The sequence below is a fragment of the Myiozetetes cayanensis genome, unplaced genomic scaffold, assembly GCF_022539395.1.
Source record: "Myiozetetes cayanensis isolate MyiCay16 unplaced genomic scaffold, myiCay2020 scf9, whole genome shotgun sequence".
In the NCBI taxonomy this organism is placed as follows: domain Eukaryota; kingdom Metazoa; phylum Chordata; class Aves; order Passeriformes; family Tyrannidae; genus Myiozetetes; species Myiozetetes cayanensis.
Window position 1 is genome coordinate 22,588,968 of NW_026088185.1, and position 22,597 is coordinate 22,611,564.

A 22,597-nucleotide genomic window follows, 5' to 3' on the forward strand; every position below is an offset into this window, starting at 1 on the left:
GGCAGGCTCTGGGGCAGTGCCCAAGCATGTCCATCAAAGGGATCCAGAAGAGTGCTGTTGATGTGATAGGAGAAGCACCTAACTCAGGCATGGGGTGTTCCATCTGGGATTACCTCTGTCTGCCCTGCTCTGCCTGTGCTCTGCCATCCCCCTGGGGCACGTAGCCCCACTCTACCTGCCCCAGATCATCTTCTGCATTGTCCCCATTCTGAGTCTCACTGCCCTGCCTGTTGGTGAGTAGTCCCAGCATCAGCTCCTGGCTCCAGCTGCAAACTGGAGATTTCTGTTACCCATTATCCAGCATGCTGCTTCCAGAGATTAATTTTCCCTGCTTACCACTAATGCTACAGCTATATTGACCCACGGGGGCTGTCCTCCCCTGCCCTTCTCCTCCCGACATGCACCCGTGTCAGCTGGAGGGGGAGTGGGAGCCACCCCCAGCTGCTGGAGCGCAGCCAGGCACTCATCCCACTGTGCAGGGCTGCTGGCACTGCTCTGCACGTCTGTGACCAGAGCACTGGGCTCAGACTGAGTGGTGCCTGCTGCTGTGCCAGGGCAGGAGTTGCTGCCCCTCACACCAGGTGCTGCTCTGATCCACTCTTTACTGAGGTCTGAGTGTGGAGAAAGGATGGAACCTGCTCCTCCAGGAGTAATTCCATCACAGATAACTCCCTGGATATTCACAGAGATCTGATTCTGCAACCAAAAGGACGAAGGAGTTGGAATTGCATCCTATTACTATTTTCTACACCTCTGACCTGGACTCCGAGGGAGACACAGCAATGTCCCTGGTGTGCTACTCCTGGTATGCTGCTGAGCCCCAGCCATCCCCATGTCCAGGGAGGGGTATCTGTGTGAGCCCAGGCCCTGGCAGACAGCATGCAAGGCTGGTGGTCCAGGCATCCTCAGCATCAGGATCATCCTCGGCCCTGGCAGGGGTGGCCGTGCTGGCCAGGGCTCAAACAGAGCTGCTGCTCTGAATGTAGTCACAAGTTATTAACAGCAAGCAGTCTGCAATGACCCTTTTTTGGCAGCCCAGATTTGTCATGCAGATCTGCAGCCTCACAGGGTTGTGCAGAACTGAGTGTTTGTCCCCATCAGGAGAGAAGGGCAAACCTTGGCTGGAGACTTCCAGAGTATTGATGGCAAAGGGAGGTTTGGAGGTACCCTGAGCTCCAGAGTCTGATGTGTGTCTGTATCATGTTTCTCCTTATTTCTCCTGTTCTAGAGGCCCAAGTGGTCTCAGGGTGTCCCCATATCCCAGGGGGAAGCTGGTGACAGAGCAGGTTAGGGGCTGCTCTACCTGCTCGGGTTCCGGTGCTGGTGGGTGAGCACCACCGCTCACCCCTGGGGGTTGGTCCCCAAGTCTTCTGCCCGCAGCCTGGCCGGGTGTCCCCGCTTTCCTCCCGGCAGAGAAGGGGGAACAGCCCCGGCCCCCGCACCTCGGGGTTCCTCCGCAGCCAGGAAGACACCGCCAGGTTCCCGCGGACCCCGAAGTGGTACTCCCCCTTCGCATGCAAGCGTACCCAAAAAAAGGGGGCGCGGCGACAGCAAGCCCCTCCCCCCTATAAGAGAGCGCTGCGGCGGGGATTGCAGCAGCCGCAGCTCCGCGCCGAGCCCCGCAGCACCGAGCAACCGGGACAGCCCGCGCCCCCCGCCGCAACATGGTGAGTGTGGGCCGGCGTGGGGCACGGCGGCTGGGAGGGCGCCCGGCAGCCCCCCGGCAGTGCCCCCGCAGCCTCCCCGCAGCACCGTGCCCGGCGGAGCGGCCGCGACGCGCCCCCTCCTTCCCCGCTGTGACCTTGAGCAGCCCTGCCGGCCCCTGCCCGGGGGCAGCCGTGCCCCCCCGCCCGCTCCCCCCACCGCCGATGCCGGGGTGATTGCCCTCCCCCCGCTGCCGCAGCGGGGAGGGCCCTGGGGATGGGGGGGTGACCTCTCCGGTGGGGAGCGGTGGCGGGGGACGGACAGGGACAGCTGCTGGGAGTGGAGGCGCCAGCCGGGCTCCGGGGACCGGAGCTGGGCGCTCGGCGGGGCTCCCCCCACGGCAGCGGGCGCCCCGTCGGGGCTGGTGGCGGGGCGCGGGTGTAGGGGTCTCGTCCCTCCAGTCCCGTCCCACTGGGGTCTGATAGCGCCAGAGTGGGCCGGGGTCGCTCTCCGAAGCGGGCAGTCGCCGCTACCCTCGCCCGGGGCCGGGGCTGTCTATATTTAGCGACTCGGGAGTGGGCCGGGGCCGTGCCAGGAGGCGCAGCGCCCTACCCTCCCCGCCGCAGTGCTGACCAGGCTCTGCCGGGGACCCTGCCCCGGACTGCCCTCCCTTCCTCCCGGCGGCTGGGGCTGCTCCTGGCCCTCCCGCAGGAGGCAGGAGCCCTTGTCCTACTCCGGCGCTGAACCTGCACACGGACTCCATCACAGCTCAGGGCACTGTGCAGTTGGGGAAAGCAGGAGCGAAATGCTCCAGGACCCCCAAGCTGAGTCGGGGTGTCCCGCCAGGGGAAGTGGGGATGCCGGGAGTAATGAAACAGGGATGCTAGGGCTAGCAGAGGTGGGTTGCCAGGGGTAGAGGACTAAGGGTGCCAGGGGCAGCAGAAGAGGGATGCCAGGGTAGCAGAGCAGGCCTAAACCTAATAGGTATAGGAGTGCACAAGGTACATCTCCAGTTCACAGCCTGCTCCCCAGCACCTCTGCCAACACAGGTTTTGCAGCACAGGGTTGGGACTAGGGAGTCTCTATGCTGCCTCAGAAACTGCTGGGCTTCACTGCCAGCCCTCACCTGGCTGCCACCTGCCACCAACCACCCTTGCCCAACCTCCCCAAGGCCACTCACCCCAGAAAACTGAGGGTTTATCTGGCTCTGGAACAGCAGGCTGGGCAGTTCCCTCGTGCTGGTTGCACTAATGGGTTAAATGTGTGCCCCTGTCAACTCATTGCCTCACTGGACTGCTGTGGCAGGGGAAGGGGCTGGGTCTGCCAGGGACCCTGGCAAAGTGGCTGGAGCAGGGAAACCAGACCAGGCTCTGCTCCCCATGCTGCGGGAGGACAGGCCTGGCCAGATTCTGTTGTGCTGGTGGCCCCCAGCAAGGGCAGGGCAAGAGGGATGCCAGAGCTGGCTCTTGACCCAGCATGGTGTCTGTGCATGGCTGAGGGCAATGACAGACATATGGGGCCCCTCAGGGGCACGCAGGAAGTGACCCAAAGGAAAACATGCTCTCGGGGGTCACTAACCAGAGTAAGTCGTGTATGGGTGACTCTGTGGCACTCTGGCACCAGCCACAGCGCTCCCTAGGACAGGCAGAACAGAACTGTGCCAGGATTTGACCCTGCCTCCCCCTCCCCAGCGCGAGTGCATCTCCGTCCACGTCGGCCAGGCCGGCGTCCAGATGGGCAACACCTGCTGGGAGCTGTACTGCCTGGAGCACGGCATCCAGCCCGACGGGCAGATGCCCAGTGACAAAACCATTGGCGGAGGGGACGACTCCTTCACCACCTTCTTCTGTGAGACCGGGGCTGGGAAGCATGTCCCACGGGCCATCTTTGTGGACCTGGAGCCCACTGTGATAGGTGAGTGCTGGAGATCACACAGCCTGGGGTGCCCCCATGGGTGGGTAGCAGGCAGCAGGTGTCCGGTGCTCATGCTCTGCTGACAACATCCTGCACTGGGTTCAACCTGAGGGCCCTTCTTTTTCCCCAGGAGAAGCCACAAACCTGAGCACCTGCTTTTGTTCTTAAAGTGTCCTAGAGGCAGCGGTGCTTGTACCACATGTGCACAGAGAGAAACCAGCCCAACCGGCACAGCAGCTCCTGCTGTGCTTGTGGGCAGGGAGCTCCGGATGGGTGGGAGAACCTGAGCTGCGCAGGGAGGTGGCAGCCACCTCCTCCTGCCAAAGAAATCTGACACTGCTGTTGGCTTTGCTGACGTGTGGGTCTTTGGCCATGGCAGTGGCAGGCAGAGCCAAGGTGAGGGATAGCTGCTGGCACCCACTCTGCTCGGCGGATGGCTCAAACCAGCTGCCTCCACTGGGCTCAACCTGCCCCTCTTCTCTCCTAGATGAGGTTCGGGGAGGAGTCTACCGCCAGCTCTTCCACCCTGAGCAGCTGATCACTGGCAAGGAGGATGCTGCCAACAACTACGCCCGTGGGCACTACACTATTGGCAAAGAGATCATTGACCAAGTGCTGGACAGGATCCGGAAGCTGGTAAGTGACCTCGGGGAGGGGACCTGTCCTCCTGACGCGTAGGATCCACCATCCCACTGGGGCTCAGAGCACACTGCAAGCCCTGCTGCATCCTGGGAGGGATCTGCAGCTGCCCAAGGCAAGGATGGACCAGGTCCTGAAGGGACTTCTGAATAGTCAGGCCTTCACAAAGAAATGCATCTCAGAACAATCTCGTGCATCTCTCTCTGCAGGCTGACCAGTGCACAGGACTTCAGGGATTCCTTGTGTTTCACAGCTTTGGAGGTGGCACTGGCTCTGGGTTCACCTCCCTCTTGATGGAACGACTCTCTGTTGACTACGGCAAGAAGTCCAAGCTGGAGTTCTCCATCTACCCTGCACCACAAGTCTCCACCGCTGTGGTAGAGCCCTACAACTCCATCCTCACCACACACACTACCCTGGAGCACTCGGACTGTGCTTTCATGGTGGACAACGAGGCCATCTATGACATCTGCCGCAGGAACCTGGACATCGAGCGCCCAACCTACACCAACTTGAATAGACTCATCAGTCAGATTGTCTCATCCATCACAGCATCACTGAGGTTCGATGGAGCCCTGAATGTCGATCTGACCGAGTTCCAGACCAACCTGGTGCCCTACCCTCGCATCCACTTCCCGCTGGCCACTTATGCCCCTGTCATCTCTGCAGAGAAGGCTTATCATGAGCAGCTGTCAGTGGCCGAGATCACCAACGCCTGCTTCGAGCCAGCCAACCAGATGGTGAAGTGTGACCCTCGCCATGGCAAGTACATGGCCTGCTGCCTGCTGTACCGCGGGGACGTGGTGCCCAAGGACGTCAACGCCGCCATTGCCACCATCAAGACCAAGCGCAGCATCCAGTTTGTGGACTGGTGCCCCACGGGCTTCAAGGTGGGCATCAACTACCAGCCTCCCACGGTGGTGCCAGGGGGCGACCTGGCCAAGGTGCAGCGCGCCGTCTGCATGCTGAGCAACACCACGGCCATCGCCGAGGCCTGGGCTCGCCTGGACCACAAGTTCGACCTGATGTACGCCAAGCGTGCCTTTGTGCACTGGTACGTGGGCGAGGGCATGGAGGAAGGCGAGTTCTCTGAGGCACGGGAAGACATGGCCGCTCTGGAGAAGGATTATGAGGAGGTGGGCCTGGACTCCTATGAGGATGAAGAGGAGGGCGAGGAGTAGAAAAGCCTCAGCCAAAAAGGACCATGCTCCTTCCCAATGTTATCTGCAGAAACCCTTTGCAATAAACCATTTCAGAGCCTCTGTGTCTCCCACTATCCCCCCAGCTGTATTCTTGCCAGGTCAGGTGCGTGGTGAGTGCTTCAGCCCTGGTACTGGTGATGCTATGCTTCCTCCCAGTGCTCTGCTCCAACTCTGGCTTGCTTCCTATGTAGGTAATAGCCCTGGGGTCCAGTCCCCGGGGCTGTGGCACACATCCCACCCCCCCCACTGCTCCAGTCAGTGGTGGGTACTGCTTCCTCATGTGATGTATGGCCCCATGTTGTACCCTGGAGATCAGGGGAGCAGATTTAGTCTGAGCAGGAAAAGTTTGGCAGCTGGTGGGTCTTCTCCCCATGTGCAGGCTGAGGAAGGCAGGCTCATCTGGAAGGATAGTGGTTGAAGCAGTGGGAGCAGTCTGGCACCCCTGCCTCTGTGGCCACAATGCAGGGCAAAGGGCATGCCTGGCTCTCTGGTGCAGTGGGTGCACTGTGCAAAGGCACCTGGCATGGCTCAAACCCCCGCGGCTGCTGTACTGCTGTGTGTGGTGAGAGGATTAAAGGAGGGGAATGCTCCCTGTGAAACTGCTTGTCTGCATCTCTTTTTCTTTTAGCACCCCTCTGTGGACAGCCCAGTTGCTGAGTCCCAGTGAGCCCCTCCAGCCAAGGCAGCCTGCCGGACTGGGAGTGTCCCCAGCACTGGGGTGGTTGTGCTGTCCCCAGGCTCTGCTCACTGCCCCCAGAGCAGAGCTGCTGCTCCTGCCTCCCAAGGTCTGGCAGCTTCCCAGTCTCCCCCTCCCTCTCCCTGGGCAGCAGAGAAGTTTAGCCTGTACCCCTGCCACCACCCTTCTGCCTGTGCTGAGCCCTGTCCTGCAGTGCCCAGTCCCAGAGGCTCTAACAGCAGTGCCTGGCTCCAGCTGCAGAATTGTGTTAGCTCCTGTCAGGACCATGCTGGGGCCAGGGATTAACTTTCCCTGCTTATTGCTAATGCTCTGTCTATGCCTCCCTGCCTGGCCTCTGCTGCCCTTCCCCTCCAGTAACGCTTGGCTGCTTAACCCAGACAGCGTGCCCTGCTATTCCCCTGATCTGGCAGGATCCCTCCCCACAGACAGGGACACAGCCACACCTCCGCAAGAACGTATTTTACTTCAAACACAAGGCAACGTTGGTGCCAAGAGCAGTGGCAGACTGGGCACTGGGGCCCTCTGCCTCTCTCCAGCACAGCACCGGGACCCAGCCTGCAGTTCTGCCCCGGGCAGGAGTGACCTTCCTGGGGCACAGAGCTGCGGGACCGTGGCTCCTGCCCCCTGGGGGTTCCTACAGCATCCTCTTCTGTTACCCCCGGGGGAGGCAGCAGCCAGTGAGGGCCCCATGTTTAGCAGCAGATCACACATCCACAGCTCTGAGGCACAGACCAAGGCCCAGGTAGCAGCATCAAGGGCACAGAACACTCCAAATCCAACACACCTCCAGCACAGAGCAGCAGCTCTCCCCCAGGGCATTAGTTCCCTCTGCAACAGGTCTGCAAGGGAGCAGGGATTAGGGCAGCTGCTTCTTCCCTGGCTCAGCCTTGGGGCACATCACCGCTGGAATGGGATGGGCTCAGATCTGCGTGGTGTCCTGTCCCGACGGTGCTGGCTGCAGCCCCTCCAGCTGGTGGAGGATGTCATCTATGCTGGGTCGCTCCTGGGGGTTCACTGTCATCATGGAAGATAGCAGGTGCTGCAAACCAGTTGAGTACCTGGAAGGAAAGACAGCCATGGGGAGACCCATGTGGAGCACAGGACAGGGGGCTACCCAGGAGTGGGGTCACCCTCCCCAGCCCCTCACCTGGTTGTGGGGGGAAACGTGATGGGGTTCTGCACTGCCAGAGCCACACTGTCACCCTTCTGGAAGATGGCATCAAAGGGGCCCTCCCCAAACATCATGCAGTACAGCACACAGCCTAGGGACTGGAGCACAGTGGGGTCAGGGCAGCTCCGTGGCAGTGGGACAGGGTGGGCCAGGGGGCTGGATCCTTACCCAGATATCCGTGCGCTCATCTATGACGCACTGGCTCGGCACCGTGAAGAGCTCGGGAGCACGGTAGGAGATGGTGCAGCGCTGGGCAGCCCAGTCCTGCAGAGGGGAGAGTGGGGATGAAGGGCTTGGGGCAGGGAGAGCTGGTGGGGTGATGTTCCAGGCCACCCACCTGCACAGCCATGGCCTCCCGAGAGCTGTTGACTTCTATTCGAGCTTGGTTCATGGAACCCAGGTCCATCAGCACAGGCTGGTCATCCTCATCCAGCAGCACATTGGTGGGCTTGAGGTCTCTGCAGGGATGGACATCACCAAGCACCCACTGGGGCCCCTGCCAACCCCCCCAGCCAGCACTGCCAGCCCCTCACCTGTGTGCATAGCCCTTGCTGTGGATGGCTTGCAGGCCGCGGCAGATCCCATGGAGGATGGGGAGGATCCGCTGCTCTGGCATGAAGGTCCCTTTTTCTCGCAGTGCTTCCACCTCTCTCCAGAGGGTCCCCCCCTGGCAAACGCAAACAGCTGGTCACCACTGCTGCTCCTGGGGTGGTGGAGCAGCCAGGAAAGCCCCCCTCACCTTCACATAGGGCAGGAGAAGCCAGGCTTCGTGCTTGGCACCCTTCTCCACCATGGCGTGGGCCACCAGGCGCAAGATGTTGGGGTGGTCGAAGAGGCCATGCATCTCCACCTCGTGCAGGGCGGCCTGGCGGTCCTCCTTGTCGTGGCACAGGATGCGCTTCAGGGCGTAGAAGCGCCCATCCCGCAGCCCCTCTACCAGGTCCACATAGCTGAAGCCCCTGCAAGGAGTCAAGCACAGCATGGGCTGAGCACTGTGGCATCCATGTCAGGGCCTTGTGCCCTGTCTCAACTATGAGCACCCAGGGGAGAGGCCAGAGGGCTGCGGGAATCCCTCAGACATGCCAAAGCATCTCTCCTCTGCATGAAAAACCCCACTGGTCCAATCACCCCCACTGCCATGGCTCTGAGCACCCACTCCTTGGCATGACCAACCCCTGCCACCTAGCATGACAATCCACCACCATGCACAAGCATCCCCTATGCTGAAGCATCATCCCCCACCGAGCCCAAGTATTTCCCCCATGCCCCAACATGACCTGAGCTCAAGCACCTCTCCACCCTGCCCGATCATTCCCTGTGCTAGAGCATCACCCCCGTGCCCAATCATGTCCCCACGCACAAGCACCCCCCTTACCTAAGCATCTCCCCATGCCTGAGCATCACCTCCACGCCTGAACATTCCCATGCCAACATCCCCCATGCATGGGGGATGCCCCATGCACAAGCACACCCCTGCCCGAGCACGCCCCCCATACTGGAGCACTCCCCCCGCAAAAGCGCCCCCAGGCCCTCGCGCCCCGCCATACCCGAGCATCCCCCAAGCCCGAGCATCCTCCAGCCCGAGCATATCCCCCCCCCGCCCGTGGACCCCTCTTTCCCGAGCATCCCTCCCAGAGCCCGGGGACCCCCCGCCCGAGCCCCCCGCGCCCCAGACAGCCGCGCACCCCTCTGCCAGGCGGTGGAGCAGGAGGTACCGCGCTCCCCCCAGGCTGACGGTGCCCCGGGAGCAGACGCACAGCGTCTGCCCCATCGCCCGCCCGCGTCATCGCCCTCCGCCGCGCGTCACCCCCGGCGTCACCCGCCGCGTCACCCGCCGGGCGGGGCCTCGCCGCCTCCTGCCGCACGGTACGGCTGCTGCGGCGGGATCCCGGGCTCCCTCCTCCGTGCGAGCAGCCCCGGGCAGCCCCTCTAGGTGCCCCTGGCGCGGTGGCATCCCCCGGTGGCGGTGGTGGCGGCAGCCCGCAGCCCCGCCGCTCCCGGGGCTGGCCCTGGTGAGCCAAGCCCCTCGCACGGGCGAGCGGGTCGGTGGTGCAGGGGACAGAGGTGACGGAGCCACCTCAAGGGAGCTCGTCGTGCCCTGCGGCACCTCCCGACACACTTGTCATCAGCTCTGTCACCAGCTCTGGCCCTCGGTCCTGGGACGTTTTCCTTTCCCTCAGGCAGCAGCAGAATCCCTCCTACCAGAGCTACAGCCGAGGTTTCCATCACCACCTCCCTGATGGAAGAAGCGGCCTGAGCTCACTGGAAGGGTTCTGCCTGGTGGTGCTACTCTTATGAGGCTCCTTGTCCCCCCACGTGTGCCACTCACTGTTCCGGGGGGCACCGGGGACGTGCCTGCCGGCCGGAGCTGTCTTGGTGGTGTGCCGCCAGCATTCCCTGCTGGTTGGGCTTTGGAGGGGCTGATGTGCGCTGGCCAGGCGTGCGGGGTCAGAGCCGCCCACCCCGTCCCATGGTCCCGCCCCAGCCGTGTTGCTATTCCAGCTGCTTGCATTTAATATCTGGAGGAAGCAGCGCCTGGCCAAGATCCTTCTCGGATCATGTGATGGTGGTGTCCACGTCCAGCTTCGTCCTCTGCCCCGGGCCTGCCGAGCACCCGGCGAGGATGGGGCTGCCGGGCCTCGCCCTGCTGCTGGCGGTGGGGCTCCTGAGTACGCAGGTTAGCAAACATGGGTGGAAAAGTTTGGGAGAAACGTGTGGGGCTAAGTTATGAAGGATCCGGTAGGACGACTCTGGAATCTGCCTTGCTTCCCTCTCCGTGTTCCTACTCTTCCTGCTATGGCTCCCCCGTGCTGCCGCCCGCGTCCCGCCCCAATGTCCCGCTTGCATTTCCAGCTCCTTGCCTGTCCTTTCAGTACCCCTCCCCAGCAGAACCCGTTCCCCAAAATGCCACTAGCTCAGCCTCCGGATGTTTGATTAGCGGGGAGGGCCATCAGGCTGTGTGAATGGTTGCTCTGCTTATCCCTTCTGTTCTCCCGGGGCACTGTGGTACCCTCCTCGGGGAGAGGCCCCCCAGGAAATAGCCCCCATCAGTCCCTGTCCCAGGGAGCATGGGAGGGGGCAGCTGGGCTTGGGGAGGGTCTTCAGCCCCCCCAGAACTGCCACTCTCCCGCAGGCCTCCCCCTCAGCACGCTCCTTCCAGGTGGATTACGAGTGCAACTGTTTCCTTAAGGACGGTGTTCCTTTCCGCTACATCTCAGGCAGCATCCACTACGCCCGTGTCCCGCGCCCTGCCTGGAGGGACCGGCTGCTCAAGATGCACATGAGCGGGCTCAGCGCTGTGCAGGTGTAAGCCCCGATGGCACACAGCCCACTGCCACCACAGCCACTCAGGGCTTCTGGGATCCCTGGAGTAGGAACAGAGACAAAGGTGTTGTCTGACCACAGGGAGAAAGGTCCAACACATGCACTGAGCTGTTGTTTCAGGACAGCCCTGCCAGACACAGGCATGAACCTGGACTAGTGCCAGTCCAGCCCCAGTTGCCATAATCAGCTCAGGCTGGAGGCCAGTTCCCAGAAGCAGAGGGACCAGCTGGTGGGATGCTTTCCTGTCCTGCTGGAGTACCCTTTAAACCCTGCATGCTGATCTCCCCTCTTGCCCCAGATACATCCCCTGGAACTACCATGAGACGCTACCAGGGGTTTATGACTTTGCTGGGAATCGGGATGTGGAAGCCTTCCTGGACCTGACAGCTGAGCTGGGACTTCTGGTGATCCTGCGGCCAGGGCCCTACATCTGTGCGGAGTGGGAGATGGTGAGCCCTCGCCCCCAGCCTGGCACAGAGGGGTGATAGGTGGTCTGGGAAGGGCTCAGTAGGGTTGGCCTTTCTGGCTGTTGCAGAGACTCCAGAGTCACATCAGCCCAAGTTGCTGCCCTGTGGGGCACATGCTGCACTGGTGCCGAGCATTAGCACTGCGTTGGCTGGTTTCAGCTGTGTGTCAGCCCGGGCTGCTGAGCAGTTTCTTTGCCTTCCTCTCTGCTGTATGTGTTTCTCCAGGGTGGCCTGCCTGCCTGGCTGCTGTGGAAACCAGACATCATCCTACGCTCCTCTGACCCCGGTGAGGTTCAGCACAGGGCTCTGACCACTGTGTTCTTACAGCCTGGTGCCAGCCCTGGCACACTGGTGTCTCTCCACACACCTGCCAGCCCCATGTGTGTTGCCTTTCTTATGGTCTTCTCCATCTTTTGGGAGCGTCGTGGTTTGTACTCCACCTCTGCTTCCCCACTGTGCTTGGCCCTGCCCGTCTGTTCTATCTTCCTCCTGGCAGACTGACTGCAAGTGGGCTGGGGTGGATGCTGCAGCCAGGCTGAGCTGCCCTCTGTCACCCCAGCCTACCTGGCAGCTGTGGACTCCTGGCTCAATATCCTGCTGCCCAAGATCAAGCCACGCCTGTACCAGCATGGAGGAAACATCATCAGTGTGCAGGTAAGGTGCTGTGGGGCCCAGCTCCCTGCCCTGTTCTGGGTCACCTTTGGATGTGCCCCAAAAAGTACCTGTACACCCTACACCATGACCTCACCCAGTACAGCTCAGATAAATCCCTCTCAACCTCTGGACCTGGGTCTAAATCCAAGGGCTGAGACTCTGAGGTAGCTGCCATCAGCCCAGCTGTGGTTTGAGGGACTGGCAGAGCTAGGGCTCATGGTGGGGCTGGAAAGTCATTTTCAGGACACACCTGAGGGTTTTCACTACATCTGATGATGTCAGGAGGAAAGGGTGGAGTTGGGTGTTTATCCCAGTGGGTAGTGGGACTTGGCTGCAGCCCTGTCATGTGCATGCTGGGTGCCAGCCCCTTCCTTGCTCACAGGTGGAGAATGAATATGGGAGCTACTATGCCTGTGACTATGGATACCTGCAGCACCTGCTGGGCTCCTTTCGGGCGCTGCTGGGGAGCGAGGTGCTGCTTTTCACCACCGACAGCACAAGAGCAGAGGAGCTGCGCTGTGGCACCCTGCAGGGGCTCTACGCCACCATCGACTTCGGGCCAGGTACCCCTATGGGGGAGGAGGAGAACACGGAGAGGGGATGGGGATCCCTTCTCTGTCCTGCTCAAACCACCCCTCTCCACCTCCACAGGATCCAATGTGACAGAGGCGTTTGATGCCCAGCGCCGCGTGGAACCGAAGGGCCCCCTGGTGAGCTTGGCATGGGCACTGTGGGGGAATGACCTGTGATGGCTTTGGGGAGGCAGAGGCAAAGAGGGGTGTTGAGGCCAGGCTGCAGGTGAGCAGGGGGAATGTGGATGACAAATGGGTGCCAGGAGCCTCAGCTCCAGGTGAGTGACAGTCCCTCTCTCCCCCAGGTAAACTCTGAGTACTACACAGGTTGGCTGGACTACTGGGGGGAGGCGCACGCCAGCACCAGTGCAGCGTGGGTGGCCCGGGGGCTGGAGGACATGCTGCAGCTGGGAGCCAGCGTCAACATGCAAGTAGTCAGCTAGCAGGGGGCACAGCCAGCAGGGGAGTTGGCATCACCTCTACCTTCATCCCACAGGGATTGGGCAGGCAGGGCTGGGACTGTGGGTGCAGCAGGGAGGGGGCAGTGCGTGGTTAGTCCCTGCTAAGTCTGTATGGGTGCTGACAGGGCTCTCTGGGGTGTATCATAGGTACATGTTCCATGGAGGGACGAACTTTGCCTACTGGAGTGGTGAGTAGGGCCCTGCCCTAGGGTGAGGGGCACTGCAGGGCTGAGGGGCTTTCCTTGGCCATCCCTGAGGAGCCTGCTTCAGGCTCTTGTTCTTTCCCATGTGGCTGGCTGACACATAGCCAAGGGCCCCTGAACCCAAGCTTGTCCTCGCCTGGGGAACTCCTTTTGTCCCTAGGGAGGGGTCCACAGTTTGGGATCATACCCTCCAATTGCATTGCAGCCAGACTGGGGCTGGCTTCCATGCCGTGGGCTGTGCCAGAGCCCCTTCCTGCTGCTCACATTGCTTCCCCGGCCAGGTGCTGATTACAAGGACCAGTACAAACCAGTGACCACCAGCTATGACTATGATGCCCCCCTGTCAGAGGCAGGAGACCCCACCGAGAAGCTGTTTGCCATACGCACGGTCATCAGCAAGGTACCGAACCTGGCAAGACAAAGGGGACAGTACGGGTTACCACTGGCTGTGCCAGGACAGAGGGGAACATAAAGGGTCTCAGCAGGGCAAGGGACATCTTCCTGCTTGCCCCAGGGGGCAGCTGACAGTTTGTTGTTCAGTTCCAGCCCCTGCCAGTCGGTCCGATGCCACCTGCCACCCCCAAGTATGCCTATGGCCAGGTAGCCCTGCGGAAGGTGAGTGCCTGTCCTAAGGGCTGTGCTACCCTGGCCTGGCACTGCTCAATTGCCAAACACCCATCCCTACTTTGCAGTATGCTGACCTCCTGGATGTCTTGGATGTGCTGTGCCCCTCTGGGCCTATCCAGAGCCAGTTCCCCCTCACCTTTGAGGCCATAAAGCAGGTGAAGGGCTGGGGATAGTGGGGGACACTTGGGGAGGTTCTTCTGTCTGCCTGGCTCTGGCTCCGGGGCGGAGGAGCAGAGCTCATCTCCAGCCCCGTTTCCCCTCTGTGCCGCTGTGCTGTGTCCTGCAGGCCCATGGCTTTGTGCTGTACCGCACACAGCTGCCCCGGGACATCCTGGACCCAGCCACGCTGGGTGCTCCGCCCCACAGCATCTGCGACCGCGGCTACGTGATGCTGCAGAAGGTGAGGCTGTGGGAGCACACCAGTCCCTGGGCCAGTGCTTAGGAGGGCTGTGGGACAGCCAGGAGTGGGGCTGTGCTATGCCAGGGTCTTGGGGACAGCCAGAGTGCTGAGAGCCACCCTTGAGCCCTTGTGGTGTGGCTCTCTAGCCCAAATCTGTCCCCTTTGGGGGTGGATTCCCTAGGCTGGCTCTGCAAGGGCTGGCAGCATTGGGGGTGGTGGGATCTGAGCACAGGCTGGCAGCGCTGACCTTGTGGCTTTAGGAGTACCAGGGGATGCTGGAGAGGTATGGGCAGATGACACTGCGTGTGACAGGCAAGGAAGGGGACACCCTGGACATGCTCCTGGAGAACATGGGCAGGATCAGCTTTGGGGCCAACGTCAGTGACTTCAAGGTAAGAGAGAGCCCTCCAAGAGGGAATGGCCTGGCCATCCATGTAACCCCCTCTACTGCCACCTGTGACAGACCCCAGCCTTCAGGGGGCCACCCCAAGTCCTGTTCCTTGGTTCATCGCACACCATTCCTGGCAAACCTGCCAGGACAGGACTAAGAGACTGGCACCCCTCTCCCACTTAAGCTGCCATGGCAGCCAGGGCCCTTCAGCCCCTCAGAGGGAATGTTATCCCACCTTTGCTGCTGCTGGGGAAGCCAAGTATTCTTCTGACTGTGGCAGATGCTGCCGTCTCATTTTCCCTCCTGTTCCATCTCAGGGCTTGTTGGGAAACATCTCCTTGGACTCTATCCCTCTCAGCAACTGGCTGATCTATCCCCTGGCCATAGATACTGCAGTCCAGCAGGGCTGGCCCCACGCTGCCATGCCAAAATCAAGCAGCAGGGGCAGAGCAGGGCCAGCCTTCTACACCGGGACCTTTGAGACCCCTGGTGTTGCCTGGGACACATTTGTGAAGTTCCCAGGTTGGAGCAAGGTAAGGCAGTGCCAGGAAAGGGGGTGAGGGTAGAACAGGACACAGCTCAGTCCCATCTCCATCATCTTCCAGGGACAGCTGTGGATAAACGGCTTCAACCTGGGCCGGTACTGGACCCACCGTGGGCCCCAGCAGACCCTCTTCGTGCCCGGCTCGGTGCTGCACGTTGGCCGTCCCAACAACATCACAGTGCTGGAGCTGGAAGGGGCACCCCTCACCCCCCTCTTGCTCTTCCTCGACCGACCCCTTTTCAACAAGACCCTCGGCTGCAGCACCTTGGCCACAGAATAAACACAGGGCTGCTGGGCAGTGGCCTTGCTTCTTGCTGGGGCTGCGGAGATGGCAAGGGGCAGGTGAAGTACAGAGGCTGCAGGGTCCTAGGAAAGTGGCACAAGTCCTGGCATGGACATACAGAGCTTCTGTCCTCCTCTCAGGCCAGGCAGGGCCTGTGCTAATGAGAATGGGGCCCAGGATTGAGCTTTATTTGCATGTTAATCCCACATTCATCCCAAATAATTCCAGTGCTCATGCTGACTCTGCCCCTGTCTAAGGGGTCAAGGCACTTTTTTATTGACAATGTAGGCAGAAGAGGTAGTTGCTAACATGACAGGACTGAGATGCTGATGGCAGCCAGGAGAGGAGAGGGCAAAGAACCACCTCAAAGGTGCCCACAAGCATGGCTGCAGGTCGCTCAGGGCTGCAGGGTGTGTATGTGTCAGGATCTGTCCCTCCAGCACGAACAGCCTAAGAGGTAGCCATGAGAAAAGCTTGGCAGCAAGACCCCCAGCTGGAGCCAGGCCACCACACACTAGCACAACCTCTCAGTTGTAACATCCCCAGAGTCAGCACCTAGAGTGACATTCATGCCCAGAGCCTTGCCAGAGTTGCCCCAGAGAGTGACATGGCCAGCTCAGTCCCTCCGACCAGTGTTGTTTCACAGGCTCTCCCTTGCTGCACAGCCAGTGCTCAGCCATGTCCCCACATTGGTCCTTGGCAGGTGGCAGCAGTCCCCAGCCTTAGGTGTGTCTGGCCTGGGCCCGGCGGTGGGTTTGCAGGCAGGCCGTGGAGCAGAAGGAGAAGTCAAGGTAATGGAAAGGGATCCGCCCCAGCAGGGACTCTCCACAGTGCCAGCAGCGGCTGCAGGAAAGAACAGAGATGGCCCTGAGCAAAGGGGACACTTCTAAGAGTTAGAGGAGGAGAGGATTTACTGCCTAGGCTGTGACGAGACACCAGCAGCATGAGAGAGCTGATGCTTGTCCAGTCCTGCAGGGCTGATGTGCTCACCCAGCAGCCTAGCCTGGACATGCTCCCTGGAGGAGATGCTGTGTGGGAGGATAGTGTGAGGCACTTTGGGGGCAGAATGAACATGGAGGAATTTGGCCTCATATGTAAAGCCCCTGCCCAGATCAGCACAGGCTGTGCTGGCTGCCAATAAGTCTGTGGGATGGCAGAGGGAAGAGATGTGAAGTCAGGAACAGGGGCACAGGAGTGGCTGGGGAGTTGGTTTGCAGGTGGACCAAGTCATCCTTTCCAAAATATTTCAGGGGAGCAGGGCAACACAGAAAGAAAGCTTTTACACAAGCACTACAGGGAACTGGGTGGACAGGAATAGCTCTAGACTGGAAATGAGAACTGGAGCAATCAGGGCAGGGAACAGCTGTGCTGTGACATGGGAGAGTTTGTGTGCAGAGCCATGCTGCCGGGACCATTACCTGATGTTGGCAAGTGCTGTGCCGGTGTCCTGCAGCTGTGCAGCCAACCTCCGCTCGGCAGCCAGTGCCCTCTGGGGAGCAGAGAGACAGCTCAGCCACCCCCAGCCCCTGGGAGCTGCTGTGCCCAGAGCCCACCACGGTAGCACTGCCACAGCCAGGCTCGATCCCCTTGCCAATGCACAGCCTTACCTTCTCCCTGTCAGAAAGGGCTGCGAACCTCTGCTTCTCTTCCTGCTCCTGCTCCCAGCGCTGCCGCTCCTCCCGCTGCGCTTGCTCCCGTTGCTTCCGCTGGGCTTTCTGTGCCCGCTTCTTCTCCAGTTTTTTGGCCTCCATCTCCTGTGTCAGGGGCCCTGGTACCTGAGGGCAGAGGGCAGGCAGCATTTCCCACTGAGCCTGGGGCAACAGCACAAGTGGAAGAGGGGCACTTTGCTCTGGGGTCCCCCAGCTCCCAGAAGGCAAGGGCAGAGGGCAGGTACCCACCTTGGCACGGGTGTAGTCGTACTTGTCTGGATGGTCCACCATGAACTTGCGGAAAGTGTTGCGGGTCGTTCTGTCAGCAGAGACGCAGTACGGGGTCCTCTCCTGCCTGTCCCTGCAAGACAAGGGAGACCAGCTCACCCTGCCGTCTTACTGCCCGTGTCCTACTGGGCTGTGAGGCCAATGACTTCCCAGAGATATGCAATGAGTACTGCAGGCCATGGTATCACAGCCAAGGAGGGGAAAGTTCCTTATTCCTACATCAGAATCCTCAAAATCCTTCCCTTCTTGCATCTCAAAGCCCCAGCATGGGGCTTTGGTCTCATCCCTACCCTCAGAACTGTTTACCAATAAACCTGGGTGCGCTCTAGGGCATTGCCTTGCCTGCTGCTGTGCCAGACCAGGCAGGTGGAGAGAAGGATGGTTCAGCACTTAGGCCTCTCATAACAAACCCAGACATCCAGGCTGGTAGAGACCAACCCTGTCTGTCCCAGGACAAGGGTGGCACCAGTTTCCTGCAGCTGAGACAGGAGCGAGTTGCTGGACTCCCAGAGCAGAGCTGTGGTTGTCAACTGCTGGGGACCCTGCAGCCATACCTGAGGGCAGGGTCCGCTCCTGCCTCCAGCAGCAGGCACACGGCCTCCGCCTTGCCTGCCCGCGCTGCCACGTGGAGCAGGCTGCAGCCACGCTCATCCACAGGCTGGTTGAGCAGGGAGTAGGCCATATCCAGAGTCTGTGTGACCTCCCCATCCTCGCTGTCGCCTTGCAGGCCCCCGCTCTCTCGCACACCCAGGAGGTGCCGCAGTGTCTGCACATCCCCTGTTTTGCAGGCGGTGAACAAGGCATCGCGGAGCCGGGTCTGAGGGTCTCCTATGAGGGAAGAACAGGAAAGAGTCTGATGCCTCCCTGGGCAGAGTGGTGCTCTGGTCTGACTAGGAAACATGAATGATGCAGTTAAAGCATCATCGTGCTAGCTCTGGGCACTGCAGGATCTCCAGCACCTTCAGAGTCTCTGGCAATGTACCACGGCATTGCTGGGCAGTGCTGGCAGCAGGCCAAGTCCTCTCCAGAGATGAGACCCACTTTAATCCTCCCAAAACACCTGGCTTAGCCAGGTGCTGCCTGGCCTTCCAGTTCAAGCTACTGCTCCTACATACACACAGCTCACTCCAAGGCACGTGGTTGCACTACAGACATCCCACTCCCAACTGCTCTGGGCACCTGCATGACGTGCTCTTCACCCCATGGCAAAGCCACCAGTAAATGGGGCAGGCATCCAGTGATCCAGCTCCTGACCCCACTTACCTCCATCACCCCAGGGAAGGGGCCCAGCCTCAGCCTCCCCCTGCAGCTCTGTCACTGGTTCCTGGCCAGGTTGCACACATTGGGTACCATGGTATCCAGTCTCTTCAGCACAGGGCTCTGCACAAGGAACACATGGTAAGGAAGACAGCCAGGGTCAGCCTGCACCCCAGCCATAACCTTCCTACACTGCCCCCAGACAGCTCTTCCCCCTCACCTTTCTTCACCTTCTTGTCCCTCTTCTTCTGCCTTTTGCGGTTTCGCTTGGGCATCACTTCAAATTCCCGGAGGTCCAAGGTCCCCAGTGTCACTTCAACAGTTTCCAGCTCCCCTGTAAGGCTTTCCTCCTTCTCTTCCTCCTCCTCCTCCTCTGGAGCTGAGGGGGTAATAAGACTGAGTCTGAGGCTTCTCACACAGAACGAATCACTTAGGTCTCTCAGCTGAGCACACCCTATCTTTCTCCTGTCCAGAATGAGGCCACACCCTGCAGATCCCCTCTGGGCTGCAAATCTGATCCATGCCATTAACATCAGACCCCTCCTGTTTGCTCAGTTATGTTTCCCTCCATGGCTCAACTCACCAGGTGTGTCCTCCTGTGGGGGATTCATCTCTGCTTTCCGCTGCCTCTTCTGCCAGACCTTCCGGGGGGACCCAGTGATATCCTCCAATGGTGTGTCCTTCCCTGGGCAGCAAGGGTGCTCCTGTCATTGCCTGGGGACAGGGAACACCCCATGTCTCCAGGGATTGAGGGCTGGAGAACTAGGACCTCCATCCCACAGGGAAGCATCCCTTCCTGCCAAGAGACCATGCCACCCCACCTGCCCTGACCCACAGGCACAAGGACTGGTCCGACCTACCATACACCTGCAGGCTGGCCAGCGTGGCGTGGACTCGCAGCACCTCTCGTAGGGTGGCCCTGCGGGTGCTGAGGGGGATGTGGCAGATGCGAGGGTCCCCTCGGGTGAGGGGTGGGTTCCTGCCGCCAAAGAGCAGCGCACGGTTGTGACGAGGGGCCCGGAGGAAGATGCGCTGAGCTTGATTCAGGTGCTGTGCCCAGGCTGCCAGAAGATCCTGAATATCCTGGGGAGGAAGGGGAAGCACCCTGGGATCCTGAGCACATTGCATGGGCAAAGGTATCTCTGGAGCAGAGACAGACCCAGGAGGGCCTCAGAGCAGCCTAATTTGGGCCCTGACCCTCTTGCAGAGCCCACACCCCTGCCATGCCCCCCAGCAGCAGTGTGGTACCACCTCACAGAGCCAGACAAGAGCCCAGTGCTGTTGTGCATCCTCACCTTGAGCAGAGCAGCCTCATTGTAACGCCGCAGGGAAGCTCCAGCCGACCTGGGTGCTGACCCCTGGGCATCCCGCAGGCCCTGGGCTGTGCCGCGCCGTGCTCGCACCGTGTAGCGGTGGAAGGTCTTGTGTTCCTGCACCTCGGGGCTGGGGAGAGGGGCAGGCATGAGCAACAGGGTTCAGTGAGCACAGGATTAACGTGCAAAAGTAGCTCCACTTGCAACCCCAGCCAAGGGTTAAGCCCAGTTGTCCCTCTATACTCACCCCTGGAACACAGCTCCTGCGAAGTGCCCGCCACCCATCATCAGCACAACCCAGCACGTGCTCGTGCTGAGGCTCTGCAGTGATGCTGTCAGCTCAGCTGGCTCCTCGATGTCACCCTGATACACAGACACCCTTGCTTGCACCCATGGGATCACCTCCTTAGCTCTTGCTGTCCCCCAAGACAGAGATCAACCCCTCTGCTGGCACCAGAAGCAGGTTTCTGGGAGCACCCCAGAGCCAAAAATTAGGCCACCAGCAAGTCTGGTACTCTGACCTGGCATCAGAGACCACTCTTCCCCTCATGGGAAGTCGGGGACTGTCAGACAGATGTCTACCCCCCAGTGTCACCCACCTTCTCTGGGGTCCCTCTCCCAAAGAGCTGGGCTGTGACTTGCCTTCCCTGTGACCAGCACGCAGCGGTATGCAGAGATGAGCTGGCCCTCAGCATTGCGGAGCAGCACCTTGTGGGAGCGGGAAGTCTGCGGGGTCCCAGGGCTGTCACTGGCAGAGGGCAGCAACTCTGACTCACTGCTTGTATCAGAGCTCTCTGAATCGGATCCTGAGATGCTGGAAACATCACCTGCAAGGGGAAAAAAAAAAGGTGCAGTGAAACAGGGCAAAGATTAACCAAACAGCCTCCCCAGAAATTCCGCAGGTGACTCCAGGAGCAAGCCTACAACCCCAGGAACGTTCTGTCCAGTACCCTACATATCACAAGGGGGCTGTGGGTTGGGGAGGCAGGGTTTTCGGGCTCTGGACCCACAGATATGCCTATGCAGCAGCTCAGTCATATTGCCCCTTCTCCCTAAAACAAATCATCAAGGCTCAGGAGCAGTGCTGGAACCCCAGAAGACCCCACAGGGGCAGAATAAAGGAACCCTGAGCTAGCAGAGGGCTTCATCCTTGCCCAGAACAGGCCCAGCGAGGTCACTGACAGCCCCTGGGCTCCAACACAGACAGGCCCGTTCCTCACCTGTGCGGGTCTTCTCCTCAAACACTTCCACAGGCACCGCCCGGCGCCCCAGGAGTCTCTGCTTCAGGTTGAAGCGGTGCCAGTCGAGATGGTAGTGCTCAGTCTGTGGAGCAAAGAGGTATGAGCCAGCAGGGTCTTAGTGGTCCATGGAAACCCCCACCACCAAAGGGCATGAGGTGACAGATCCTGAGTGCTAAACCGATGATGCAACTCTTCAGTAATCCTGACTGGAAGACTGCAGTACATTTAGGAACAGTTAACCTAAAGAGGTACAGGCCTGTGCTACACTTACATTTACTTCCAGTAAATTATACTTTTAACCTATAACATGCAAGGTTTGAGTGCCAGATCCCAGCAGGACATGAGCAGTAGAGCTCCAGGAAACAGCCAGTACTGGGTTGCACCATGCTGGGGCTGAGCTTGCACAGCAGGACCTCACCAGTCATGCCAGCCCCACACCCACCTCATGCTGGCTGTCCAGCCCCGCTCACCTGCTCCTCCCGGCTGCCAAACACCTGCCCACAGGTTGAGCAGCACATCTTCCCTGGCACCTCAGGGACCTCATGGATCTTCTCCTCGCAGCTGGTGGCTGCAGGCTTCTCTTTAGGAAGAAGGAAGGGCTGTGCACAGGCAGCTCCCCAGGCTATGCCACAAGGAACAGAGCCTTCTAGGTCCCTCTTCAGCCACCCAATGAGCCGTATGGTTGTAGAAGAAGCTTCAGGGACCTTGGGGTGACACTGAGAAAAGCCCATTTACCCGCCCACAAGGCAGCTCCCATGGCCAAGCTCCAGTGAGGCCACCTATGCTCTATTAGGGACAGAGTTCCCAACCTGTGGCTTGGGGCTAGGGGGCATAAGCTTGGACAAATACTTCCCTCCCGCCATCCCCACGGAGCCCCACGCACCGTGGTTCACTCGTGCCAGCTCGGTAGCACCTGTGTCTGCAGCAACTCCAGTGACGAGGGTCAGACCGTGAAGGAGGACGGGGTCCTGGGCAGCCTCGAACACGGACCTGCTCTCCGAGGCCGGCATTGCTCCTGCTCCTAGCGGATGGGACAGCGCCTGAGCGACAGGCCCGGTGGGAACCACCCGCAGGTGACCCACGGGCACACCGCTCCCTCCACACGAGCCCTCCCTGCGGCCGGGACCTTCCCACCGGCACTGCCCCCAGGGTTCCGCACCACCCAGGGACATCACCCTCGCGATCATCCCTCCACGAGCTGCCATATCCCAATGAGCTGCCGTACCCCCATCCCCCCCCAAACCTGCCGTACCCCCATCACCCCCAAACCTGCCGTACCCCCATCACCCTCCAACCTGCCGTACCCCCATCACCCCCAAACCTGCCGTACCCCAGGGACCCCCTAAACCTGCCGTACTCCAATGACTCCCCCAAAGATGCCGTACCCCAGTGACCCCCAAACCTGCTGTACTCCTATGACCCCCCCAAACCTGCCGTACTCCCATGACTCCCCAAACCTGCCGAACCCCAGTGACCCCCGCCACTCACGCGCGGCCACCACCGCCCGGCCCGGAAGCGCCCCCGTCACATCCCGCCGCCGCCGCGGGGCCCGCCCTCCCCGCCCATTGGTCACCGCCCCCGCCCCCCGCCTGCCCATTGGCCGCCCGCGTCCCACCCCGCGGCCGCCATTGGGCGCCGCTGCCGCCAGTCGCGGGC

At 60.6% G+C, this 22,597-nt stretch overlaps 3 protein-coding genes across 5 annotated transcripts; 2 read left to right on the plus strand and 1 right to left on the minus strand.

Moving 5' to 3' along the window:
- The first annotated feature begins 1,563 nt into the window (after positions 1 to 1,563).
- Positions 1,564 to 5,998, plus strand: LOC126652561 (tubulin alpha-4A chain). Its single transcript, XM_050339416.1, has 4 exons — positions 1,564 to 1,667; positions 3,336 to 3,558; positions 4,046 to 4,194; positions 4,407 to 5,998. Exons 1-4 carry the CDS (start codon positions 1,665 to 1,667, stop codon positions 5,376 to 5,378), a joined length of 1,347 nt encoding a protein of 448 aa, XP_050195373.1. The 5' UTR covers positions 1,564 to 1,664; the 3' UTR covers positions 5,379 to 5,998.
- Positions 5,999 to 6,540: 542 nt separating this feature from the next.
- STK16 (serine/threonine kinase 16) lies at positions 6,541 to 22,119 on the minus strand. 2 transcript variants are annotated; one of them, XM_050339909.1, is made up of 20 exons: positions 21,825 to 22,119; positions 21,412 to 21,521; positions 20,921 to 21,023; positions 20,343 to 20,527; positions 19,948 to 20,063; positions 19,683 to 19,830; positions 19,248 to 19,470; positions 18,971 to 19,072; positions 18,608 to 18,766; positions 18,394 to 18,510; positions 17,685 to 17,958; positions 17,092 to 17,203; positions 16,801 to 16,968; positions 16,612 to 16,682; positions 8,007 to 8,226; positions 7,801 to 7,934; positions 7,605 to 7,725; positions 7,436 to 7,531; positions 7,244 to 7,365; positions 6,541 to 7,154 (listed from the first exon to the last, which is right to left on the minus strand). In XM_050339909.1, exons 1-20 carry the CDS (start codon positions 22,111 to 22,113, stop codon positions 7,016 to 7,018), a joined length of 3,009 nt encoding a protein of 1,002 aa, XP_050195866.1. In that variant the 5' UTR covers positions 22,114 to 22,119; the 3' UTR covers positions 6,541 to 7,015. The 2 variants fall into 2 exon arrangements, with proteins under 2 accessions (XP_050195866.1, XP_050195865.1); XM_050339908.1 differs by lacking the exons at positions 16,612 to 16,682; positions 16,801 to 16,968; positions 17,092 to 17,203; ... (9 more) ...; positions 21,412 to 21,521; positions 21,825 to 22,119 and adding an exon at positions 8,953 to 9,059.
- GLB1L (galactosidase beta 1 like) lies at positions 9,802 to 15,208 on the plus strand. 2 transcript variants are annotated; one of them, XM_050339905.1, is made up of 16 exons: positions 9,802 to 9,944; positions 10,401 to 10,573; positions 10,890 to 11,040; positions 11,284 to 11,344; positions 11,618 to 11,712; positions 12,095 to 12,275; positions 12,364 to 12,422; positions 12,590 to 12,711; positions 12,893 to 12,933; positions 13,230 to 13,348; positions 13,489 to 13,563; positions 13,641 to 13,730; positions 13,862 to 13,975; positions 14,236 to 14,367; positions 14,684 to 14,899; positions 14,972 to 15,208. In XM_050339905.1, exons 1-16 carry the CDS (start codon positions 9,831 to 9,833, stop codon positions 15,188 to 15,190), a joined length of 1,962 nt encoding a protein of 653 aa, XP_050195862.1. In that variant the 5' UTR covers positions 9,802 to 9,830; the 3' UTR covers positions 15,191 to 15,208. The 2 variants fall into 2 exon arrangements, with proteins under 2 accessions (XP_050195862.1, XP_050195863.1); XM_050339906.1 differs by lacking the exon at positions 14,972 to 15,208 and having other exon boundaries at positions 14,288 to 14,367; positions 14,684 to 14,873.
- Positions 22,120 to 22,597: the final 478 nt, after the last annotated feature.